General features: G+C 29.1%; 1 protein-coding gene across 1 annotated transcript; it reads right to left on the bottom strand.

The window, feature by feature from the left end:
• Positions 1-3235: 3235 nt before the first annotated feature.
• On the bottom strand, positions 3236-4919 carry LOC114166148 (AT-hook motif nuclear-localized protein 22-like). The gene has a single exon (XM_028050818.1). It carries the CDS (start codon positions 4422-4424, stop codon positions 3492-3494), a length of 933 nt encoding a protein of 310 aa, XP_027906619.1. The 5' UTR covers positions 4425-4919; the 3' UTR covers positions 3236-3491.
• Positions 4920-12087: the final 7168 nt, after the last annotated feature.

Here is a 12087-nt window from a genome sequence, read left to right as displayed (position 1 = left end):
CATATTGAAATAAGTTATTTTACTTAAAATATGTTTTACTTCATTTTATACAAATCAAATATTGTTTGTTTTATTTAAATCAAACACGTTTTAAACATCGTTTATTCTTCCAAATCTATGTAGATATGACACTTGTTGTATTATACTACCTAGTATACTTGCTTGAAAAATTTATTGTTTTGGAGCAACAACACAACACATGAAGTTTCATGAAAAACTATTTCCATTATTTGATCTTAATTTCTTTAACTTGCAAAAGAAAACTGTTTTTTAGTCAAAATGGTGAAATTATGAAGCATAATTTTTTTTTTTTTAGAAATTCAAGCTATTTGAATTCAAATTGTATAAATAACATTATTTATCGTTATATTTCATAACAAAGAATTGAGGACTGTTTGAAGGTGATGAATAAGTGGACTTTGAGTAGCAAAACATTTCCCACTTACATAACTTATAATCAAACCCCTATAATCTACCTGGAGAGTGATCTAGTTATTTTTTAGCCATGTTAAACTTAGTTGGTGTTAAATAAAAATAAAAATTGATGGTTGAAATAAGTAATTTTGACCATATAATTGGATGAGGAAAAAAAATAATTTTTAATACACTAATGATTTTTGTGTTATGATGCAAAAGAAAAAAATTATAGATGTTTCATCCGAGTTTAACGAAAAATTGAAGCTAAAAATCTAAGTTGAATTCATATTTTTTTGCAAATGAAATTAAAACCGTGTAGGCTACATTACTGAATTAAGTTTTCTTTTAATCCTCCAATTTTACTTTCACTAAGAACAAATTGATCTCTCTCCTCTATCCAATATCACGAATACCTCTCACAAAATTTGTCCAAGAAGAACAACACTTCAGAAAAGTTGTGAAATTGGTATACATATAGATGATGTTTATGGAAATGGGAAATGTCAGCTTTGATATTATACCAAGGTTGATGACAAACAATGAGGTGAAAATAAAGAATTTGAATTCTTTATTAAATTTTTACTTTTAGTGTTATCTTTTTGTTGTGTTTTTAAAATATATCAATATATACTAATATATATACCGATTTTAATATTTTAAAATATATTAGAATTTCTTTTTAAATACTAAAATCAATATATATTGAAGATGTAACATATGACAACACTAAACCGACATAATTTCGACTAAAAAAAAGACATTGATTATAATGGTATGTTATTATCTCATAAATTGTACTATATTATTATAATGTAGTTCCAAGTTCCAAGTGATGCTCACCATGATGAAGCAGAAAGGTATAATCATCTAATCTAAAGCACAGTAGTCATGGTCCACCAATATGAACATTACAGATCTAAAAACATGTATAAAAGCTATTCATTATCAAATTAACAAAGATAAAGAACTAAAGCTACGTGTTGGTATTTATTCCAGGCTTTTGATGCTCTAAGCTACCTAAACGTGAAGTGATAATTAACTAGAGCTTCGTCCAAAAACTAAAAATTAAAAAAGAAAAAAAAATAATTAACATGGTGTATGAAACTACTACACCATAACAGTTTCTCATTCTGAATGAGAGGACTCTAATTAAAGTGCTGATAAATTCAAGATTCCCTGGTTCTTTTCTTTAGCGTAAATAAATATATATTGAATTCAGTGTATTAATTAATTGCAGATATATGTTTTTCTTATCACTGAGTCATGGGATTTGTATCTTGAATATTAATAAGAGCAGTGTTTTATATATCTTTCCAAAATATAATAATAGTAAACAAATAGTGTATACAAAATAAGTATATACTTATAACAACATAAAAAACCAATATTTCTCTAAAATGATATTATTATAAGAGAACTGAGATTCATCCATCGAAGAAGAAGAAGAATGATAACTAGTTCAAGCAAATACATATCTTATATATTATTATTATTATTGCATGTTTTTCAGAAGAACAAAAATGAACAGTGAATCCAAAATGGTTCCCTTAACACAAGAAATGCTGTATGTAGACTTTTTCAGGCAGTGTTTGTTCATTATTGAGAATGATCTTTGGGAAGTGATGATCTATGGAAAAACTGAGGTAGAGGTAAGAATAGAATCCAAGGAAAAGATGGATATTAATAAATTATTAATAAATTAACAAAGCACATATTGGCATTGGTGGAATAACAGTGTAAAGAAGCAGAGAGAGAGCTAGCTAGGGTTTCAAGGAGCATCTATTCTATAGTCAAGACAAAACTCTGAGTTTATTTATCTCTCTAGTTTCTCCCCTTACTATATATTAATATGAATATTAATATATATAATATATAATATATAGTATATATTACTTACCTCAAAGTTTTGATTTTACTTGCACCCTTTTATTTGTCTAGTGCCATTGGCACTTTAGGGAGAGGCTTTAACTCTTGCTAGCTCTTGAGGTCTGTTTGTTCTGGTTGTTGCCTCGAAAAGGAACCTTTTTTTTTTTTGTTCCAGAGCAGCGCACGTGTGACCCAACACCCAATGCTCTCCTCTGCCACCATAATACTAGTAAACCCTAATCACACAGAGACAGACAAAACATAGTGAAGCCCATAACCCCCACCATTCCCCTTATTCCTAGAAATGCATGAATTTAACTGTCCAACATCTGTTACTGTCTAAGAGTTATCAACTTAATAATAAAATACTCTAAGCATTTAATTAGCTGCAGCAGCGATGCAATACAAGGGGTGGTCTTCTAGTATACTAGAATGCTTAAAAGACGGAGAAAAATATGTTGTTCATCAGACATGGTTGTAATGATGGTGCTAATTTTGAGGGTGTGTTTGGATGTAATGATGGTGTTAGTATCAGAGAAAGTGAGAGTGAGAGTGGTAATGATGGGTGGCTGAGTTAGTTTTCTAAGTACAAGAGGCTAATTATTGTGTCCAAGACTTTTTTTTTTTTTTCTTTTTTCTTGATGTGGAATGATAATTTGTTTTACTGTGGGGTTATTCGTATTTTTAGATCATGTTTTGGAATCTGAAACTAGGTTCGGAGTCCTAGAAGAACCACTCCAAACAGTTAAAAGAAAGAAAAATTTGAAAAGAAAACGGAAAACCGTTCTCTTTTTTTTCCTACTTCCTGCAGAGATCGACTGATAAATTATCAGACAAGATACTGGAATTGCAGCAAAAACATGAAGAGAGAGAGAAAAAATGCACATGATATAGCTGCTTCCTCTCGAAGCAACGACATATATATATACAGTAATTAACGAGAAATTAGATATGTAATAATAATGATGAAACCCCACCGAAAATTTCATGAATTTATACATCCTTTCTGCAACTCAACAACACCGATCAAAGGCTTTAATTAACAGTAATTAAACTAAGTTATAATTAAGCAAGAAGGAGAATGAACAGTGAAGATCATAAAGTGAGAGTCGAAATTGAAAAGAAGAAGAGAGACATGAACAAAAATAAAAGAAGAAAAAGAAGAAAACAAAGATAATCGAAAACCCCATGAAAGTGAAACATTGTTGTTAAAAAGGGGGGCGAGCAGTGCCACCCCAATAACCCTCAGCAGGTAATTGAACCGAATTCAGAAGATTCTGCGGAACTCCATGGAAGAGAGAAGAACTGTTAGGATCTCCGACAAGCTGTTGCGGCTGTTGCTGCTGCTGCGATTGCGATTGTTGCTGTGTCCCTGCAATTCCCGGCGACCCTAATCCTCCGGTGCCCGGAACCGCCACCGGAGGTTCCTCTTCCTCCAAGGGTAGTCTCTCATAAGCAGCATTACCAAATGAAGCAGCCATGATAACAACAGGACCCGAAGCCACCAGGGGTCCCACCACGCTTCCACCAACTACCTGTCCCTGTCCGCCAGCAAGGTAAATGGCCAGTCCTGACGCCGCAGGCGGAGCCGGCGGCGGCAGAAATGAACCGGAAAGAGATAGAATCTCGAACCTTCCGTGAAGGGTCACAACGGCACCGGGGGAAGCCGGCTGCCGGAGGGTGACGTTGGTGACGGTGCCGCTGCCGCTGAGCACACAAACACCACGCTGTCGCCGCCTGGCGAAGGCGGTGACGCTCTCCATGATGTCGCAGCCGTTGGCGATTTCCATAACATGGGATCGGAGAGCGTTGGCACTGTCCCTTGTGATGATAATGGGTGGTTTGGGCTTGTTTTTGGACCCCGCAGGCCTTCCTCTGGGCCTTCTCGCCATTTCACTTCCTCCTCCATCTCCCGACCCGGGTTCCTGGCCGTCTCCGGCGCCGTGCGGGGGTGTGGCGGAGCCGCCTCCAGCGCCGGCGTTGTCGTCGCGATCCCGCTTCTGGCCGCGGCCATTGGCGGCTTCATCCTCCGTGTTCTGGTGGTTGTGGTGGGGCTGAAATTGGTGGTGAGGGTGTAACTGAAGATCTCTAGTGAGAAAAGGGGGAGGGAGAGGTCGTCCTTGTGCTGCTACAGGATCCATTTATCACACAACCCTAGATTTTGAGGCCTTGAGCAATGAACAGCCACAAAGCAAAAAGGTTGAACCCAATTGAAAAGATTGGAAATTTAGATCTAGAAGAAGGTGGTGGTGTTCTCTCTTTTGTGGGGGCTTGTTTGGTTTTGTTTGGGTTGTTTCCTTTGGGGTGTTGGGAGCATGCTACTTAGTACTTACCTTGAACCACAAAAGGAAAGAGAAGAAATTTAAGGTTGTTTGCAAAACCCCACCAAAATTTGAGCTGAAAAAGGCACCATTTAGTGATTATGGTCTGTATGAGTAGAGAGGCTTGGTTAATTTGATGATTGGCATGTGAAGCTAAGCTACCTTTATGGGAGTAAGGGAGAGGTAGTTCAGGGTTTGGAGGGAATAAGGTAATAAAGAGTGTCCTAAGAAAGGGAAAAGAGAAGAAGGGGGAAGAGAAAAACACCTTGGAGTGGCTTTTGTGTTGGGTTAATATGGAAGAAGATGGTGGTGCTATTTTATTTTTTTTTATTTTAATTTTTTTTTACTTTTGGCTTTTTAGTTTTTGGGTGAGTTGAAATGAAACCCCATTTGGGTTAGGGTTAGGTCGAAGGAATCGGATCGATGATGGATGATGGATGATGGGTTAGATATTGGTAAGAAAGACAGCGTGCGCATGGGCGGTGTTTGTGGGTCCCACACTTCTCTCTGGGGGCCCCACTTTATTGAAGACTTCCATGCTTTGTTTCCTCTCTATGTCCCTTTCTCTTTCTTAACCCAAGTTTTTGTGTGTGTAGGTTTCTTCTCTATCCCAAAAAAGCCTGCAAATAAGAACACAGTGTGTCCTTAACTCATTGGCCAAAACCCTTACTCCATAATCCTTAATCTTTAAGCTCTTTTGCTGTGATATCTCTGAACACACCTTCACTTTCAGTCAGCACCTTCTCTCACTCTCACTTTGCCTTTCAAACTCATTATCACTTCCTCTGTTGCCTCTCAGAATCACTATTCTTCAAACTTCACCCACATCCCGTGCTTCTAAACTTTCTTCTTACATAATATGTATTAATTATATCAACATTTTCAACACCAGAACAACTATATACTACTCAACACAGTTATAACCAGACATTGATATTGTAGCTTAATTAATACCAGGGTACGTCTTTGATTGATCCTGAAAATCGTTTTTTTTTTTGGATGGATTAGTATAATCTATGTGCATGGATTTTTATTATTGTTAGTTTTTCCATGAAACTAGTAAAATGGTATTAAAAGGTTGATAATCATTGATTCTGAATAAAAAACCAGGTACTAGGTGTTTCAAATGATTTCTAGAAGTACGATATCTTGATGTGTTGCTCTTGTGTAACTTTATGTTTCTTAATCATGAAATAATAAGAAGATTCTGTTCATGGTATAATGTAACAGTTAATAATAGCAACAAGTAGAAAAAAAAATGTCACAAAAATAATAAGATTTGTTGAATGTTTATTTTATATTTTTTTTCATATCTATATTTTAAAGGAGTCCTTTATGGTCAATATACATAAATAAAAGTTATAGAGTTTGAAAAATATTATAGTACTTACCAATAAAAGAATATACTTGAATTCAACTTATCTTTTTGACTGTTTCTAACTCACTGTTAAATGTTAAGAAAAAAAAATGTGAAGTCAAAGAAAACCGTGTTCAACCATATCAGATAGCAAAAACTGATAAAAAAAAAAAACACATTTTGACCGTGTAATGGCATAACGCTTAATTTAAAATTGAAGTCATTCATTAAAAAGTTATGATTTTAATGTATTTTTCATAAATATTATTACTTTGACCTTACAACTATAAGGCGTTTCCTACAGGTTAAATGTGTATTCACATTGTAAATAGTTTTTACAGATCAAATTAATAATAAACAATGTTAGCATGTATGACCATTTTTATTAGATGATTGTCTCAGATAATTTATTTAATTATGGATGGTTAAAAATATTTAATATATTGGAACAACTCATAAATTATTGTAACTTATTTATATCAATGAAACACTTAACAATAAAAAAATTTAATCATTTGTTAATTGTCCTTCACCAAACAAGATATACAAAAAATGGCTATGAACAAAACCTCGATTAGGTTAAATTTTATTATTTAATTATGATAAATATTATTCCTCCATGTGAAAGAAAATACAATGCAAAACATTCCAAAAGGTTGGATCCTTGAAAGTAATGGATTATATTTATTCAAAACTTTCTCATTCTTTAACTTTTAATTTCTTTTTTAGTTTTAAGTTAGTTTTATCTCTTAAACAGTTTCAATTGATAGTCAATGAAGAAAATTACAGGTTAATGGTCTCACCAAATGGGTCCCGTATAAAAAACAAATTGGGTTAAATATTTGGAGACTGATGAAATACATGACAAAGGTGTAGTAAGAAATAAATTAATTAATTAAAAGAAATAAAACTGTATTATATATATATATATATATATATATATATATATATTTGACTTTCTTTCCTTACATTTGAAAAAAAAACCAATAGTAGGTTATCTTCCTTCCCTATTAAATTAACAGGTTATTTAATTTAATTATTATTATTTTTATATTAAATATTCTATACAAAATTAATTAACATGTTAAACTCATAGTATTATATATATATATATATATATATATATATATATATATATATATATATATATATATATATATGTTAAAATTCAGAGAGCACGTGTGATACATAAAAAAAAATATTTTATTAGTGTAAAAATAATTAGCCTAGAACAACTTACATGATGTAGTTAAAAAATTTCTAATACATTGCTTAAATAAATTAATTACTATAATTTTATAAAAAAAATTACATACATTCAAACACTTTATGCAAAAATTTAATATATTACTAAATGTACTTAAATAAATATTTAACTCACTTGTTTAAATCATAAAATTGATGACATATATTAATTATAAATACATATGCTTTAATAGTTTATTTAATTAAAAACATAATATTCCATAAGTAGTTCCATTAAAAAAAATTATACAACTTTGAACAAGGTTTATAATCAACTTACCTTAAAAATGAACTAAACAATCTTTTACTATGTTCATCCATATGTTGAAGTAAATAATTTATTCAGTCCTTCCCGTCATCGTTTTTAAGAAATGTACAATATTTATTGTGAAAATCTTAATGTTTAAGTGTTTTTCCAACGTGGAACATTATAGCCTCAAACATATAAAAGAAATTTAAGTTCAAAATTTGTTCATAAAGTTAAGTCAATTTTTTGAACCACACTTTCGTAAGTCATGCAATTATACATTTTTTTTATTATAAAAACTAACAAAGATCTAGGAAATTTGAGCTGATAAGTTTAGATGAATTTTAAATTAATTGACCCAAGACTTAAAACTGTAATGTTTCATTTAACTTCATCAAATATAAACTCAGTATCAAATCAATTTTACTTTTAAAATTTTCAAGAAAAGACTGGCTTTAAAAAATTAGCTATAAAAGTTAAAAGAGAAAGAAAGAAACCTCTATTTAGACTAATTACCTTACATGATAAAAAAAATAAAAGAAGATATAAAATAAAATTATTATATAATTCTTTCAAGCATTTCATATATATATATATATATATATATATATATATATATATATATATATATATATATATATATATATATATATATATATATATATATATATATTAGACTTCTTTCGAAAGATTAGTATTATGATTCGCTTCAAGTAAATTTTATAATTAAAAATTATGTTTAGAAACCAATTTAAAAATTAATTTTCTAATTAAAGACTAACTTAGAGACCAATTCTTTTGGTAAGCAAAATCTAAATATGTAATGTTTTGTTTGTTTATTTTACATACTCAAACATCTTTTTAATTCAAACCTTTGATTTGTGCTTAAGTGAGATTAGGGGAGCTAGGTGAACGGATTCAAAATATTTGGGTGTAGATAATAGAACAAAGAAGAGAATTGTTTGAATAAAAAAGTTTCAAACCTAGAACTAACAAAACACTTAATACAAAAAACACTAAACATTGAATAATAATTTGTTAAGAAGATAATTTTACCAAAGAAAATGTTAAGAAAATAAGGTTTGCACCAACTTCTATATTATAAATTGATCTTATCTTTAGTCAATATAGAACTTTTAACATGTATTAATAAACTCAACAAATAATTTTTTTTACTAGGTTAGGTTTCAACTCATGACATTGATATTATATTAAGAAATGAACTTTAATCTAATAACTCAACATCTCAACTAGTTTTTAATCACTTATATTTGTGAATTGACATTATTTCTAGTTCTTGTGGAACATTATATTTACTACGTAATAGTTGTATCGTTGTGAACTAAAAAAGAAAGTAAGGAAAATGAGGAGAAAAAGACTTTTTGTTACAAGCTAAAATCACAAATAATATTCTCCTTTATATTAATAATTAGACATTATTATTAATATTATATATATTAATGAAAATAATAAAAATTAAATTTAATACATTAATATTATTTAAAGGAAACTAATAAAGGCAATTAAATGAATTAATTGTATTTAAATATATGATTATATTAAAAAAAGTCTTGTATTAAAAACGATAAAAGAAGGAATATTTTATTTATGATTATGAAAAATGTGAAAGAGACAGGTGGGGTCTATGGGAAATTGGAGAAGGGACCATCACCTAAATTAAGGTGAGTGTGAAGACTCATGAAAGAGCCTTTAACTATATTGTTTTTTTAGTTTCTCTCTTTCATTTTTTTGTTTGGAGATTCTAAGTTTGTAGGCTCCACTTTCTTACGTGTCCTTCCCCCACCCTCAAACTCATCTTGTTTCTTATTTTTAACTTGTTATTTGATGGAAAGAAATATTCTTTTAGTTATAAAAATTAATTTCACTTCTTATGGACATAAAATACATTTTTATTATGATCTAAAAGTAACATATATTTGTAATATTTTATTAAACTCTTCACACGCATACTCCACTTGGGTCTACAAATATCACATGCATATTTTGTTAATTCACTCTATTATTTATGAGTAATAGAGTTTAAAAGTTACAATAATCCCACAAAATCAGCTTGTAAGGTAAGATTTGTATCTCATAAATATTATGAAATTGTCTTATCTTTAATTGATGTGGAACTTCAAACACACTTTCCTCACGCTGATGTATATACATCTCGTGCATGGGACTAAAAATGGGTGGTCCGATAGCGACTCGAGATACAAGTGGAACTATAGGTCCAAGAAACAGAAATCTTGCTAAGAAAAGCTTTTTAAGCATATTTTGATACCATGTTAAGAAATGAGTTTAAAGCCTAACTTAATCCCACAAAATCGGCTTATAAGGTGAGGTGAGGTTTGCACTCCACTTATATACTACGAAATTGTCTTATCTTTAATCGATATGAAACTTCCAACAATGTCTATTAAGCCAAGTCTCTACTTAAAATTTAATTTCATTGAGCTTTAATTCTTAATTTTCAATCAAGTTTATTCCTTTAGGTTGTTTAGTTAAATTCATAACTATATTGTATTTCTATTTTCTTATGAATATCTTTATAATATAGAAATTACAACCTAAATGAGGCATATAGTTTAGCCATATAGTATATATTATACAATAACTTTTATGTAATACAATAATAACTATTATGAATCATAGTACAAACAAGTCCATAAATGTATGTGTGCATTACATTTTGCAATAAATAAAAAAAGAGACGATTAATTAAAAATTAATTATAATATTAATTTTTAAATGAAAAAATAGCTATTAAATTCATAAGAAATCATATATAAAAACAATTATATTTTACTAATTTTATAATATTGTAGTTATATAATAAAAGTAGTTGTCATTTTTCTATTGCAATAATTATTATTCATAATGGATAATTTCTTTATAAATCAATCAAATTTATTATATTCATGAGTAAAAAAAAAATGTACATAAAAATATATTTACAAATCATAATCATCCCTTTATATGTGACAAGTATATTTATGAGTGATACATTGTATGGTTAGAGGGATGAGGGCCACCTGATGATAGATGCAGATGTCAGGCACCGTTGGATGTTGGCCCCACCTTATCATGCTCAAACGCAACGTTCCAACTTATTGCACGTGCATGCATCATACTTTCTGCACATAGCCCCCACATACCGAAACTTAGTATGTTTTGGGGTTATCGTCTCAAACTTTTCCAAATAAGATTAAAATAGTAAAATAAATGTATCGGTTATTGAAGGGATTATGGAAATGACCTTTCTTAATTATTAACTAAGAAATTGGAAATGTTTAAAATTGAATCAATTAAAAAAATAATTGGAAGATTGATCAAAATTATCTTTTTATATTTTTAATATATTATTTTATTTTCTTGACAATGACTTTGGTTTGGATTTTAATTTAAAAATTAAGAATCATAGTAAATTAATTGAGAAATATAATATTATATATTTAGACTAAATTAATCATTTATGAAAGACTTTTATGGTAGAATGTTATTAATAGTCTTACTTTTTCTTTTCTCTTTTTAATATAGTTGGTTTCTTTTTATAGGTTCTCCTTTTAACTTTTTTAGATTGGTATTAAGAATTTTTTATTAATTCTTTTAAGTATTATATCGACTTTGTTAGTATAAAAATTGAATTATCAATAAACTACCTTATAATTATTTTTTAAGTATTATCTAAAATTAATAAATTTTACAAGATCTAATAATGATTATTATTTTTTATTAACGAGTATTTATTGGTAAATTGTAAATCTTCAATATTATTGGAAAAGTAATTTAAATATTCTATATTTTTTAGCGGTGTAAAATTTATAGGTTATGCAATTTTTAATAAATCGGTATTAAAGCTATTATACATGACAACAAATACTCTAATAATATTATTAAAATGTTTTAGGGTTGATTAATCTTTTCCATCAACTCCTTCGAGATTGTCCATGAATTATGTATGTAATTTTTAAAGTATTAAGATATTTTTAACGCAATTTTATTAAGTAATGACATTTTTTACTATTTTTTTAAAGTTACAGTCATACAATGATTCTTAATTTTCACTATACGTTTGTGACTTAATCGAGTTAACAACTAAATCGATGTTTTATATAGTTTGATTCTTTTACAACCTTGTAATTTTTATTTTTTAATTATTTTTGTCATACTACGTATTTCATACATTATATTGGCGAATTCTTACAAATTGACAATTGCATATTATTGAACTACTTATGATGTATATTAATCAATATGTTATTTGATTTGTGATTTGTTTGTAAATTCTTATTTATTTTGTTTAAGTTATTATTTGTCCTTTAATACAAACTAATTTTGTGTTGGACATCATTTTATGTTAGTCATTTATATTTCTCAAATTCAATTTCATCGGTTCTAATAATCATTGTGATTTGTGATTTATTTATAAATTTTTATTTATTTTGCTCAAACTATTACTTGTCGTTTAGTACAAATTAATTGCACGTTGAACGTCATTCTACTTAGTCATTTATTACTTCTCAAACTCAATTTCATCGGTTCTAATAATGATTGTGATTTGTTTATTTGTAAACTCTTATTTATTTTGCTCAAATTATTACTTGTCGTTTAGTACAAACTAAATGTGT

The sequence above is a fragment of the Vigna unguiculata genome, chromosome 10 (genome assembly GCF_004118075.2).
Source record: "Vigna unguiculata cultivar IT97K-499-35 chromosome 10, ASM411807v1, whole genome shotgun sequence".
Classification (NCBI taxonomy): domain Eukaryota; kingdom Viridiplantae; phylum Streptophyta; class Magnoliopsida; order Fabales; family Fabaceae; genus Vigna; species Vigna unguiculata.
The sequence above is the reverse complement of the archived record's forward strand: the minus strand, read 5'-3'. Positions and strand labels throughout refer to the sequence as shown.

Bases quoted from the DNA above. Each gene is read 5' to 3' on its own strand.
- LOC114166148 (XM_028050818.1), bottom strand. From the start codon at position 4,424: ATGGATCCTGTAGCAGCACAAGGACGACCTCTCCCTCCCCCTTTTCTC.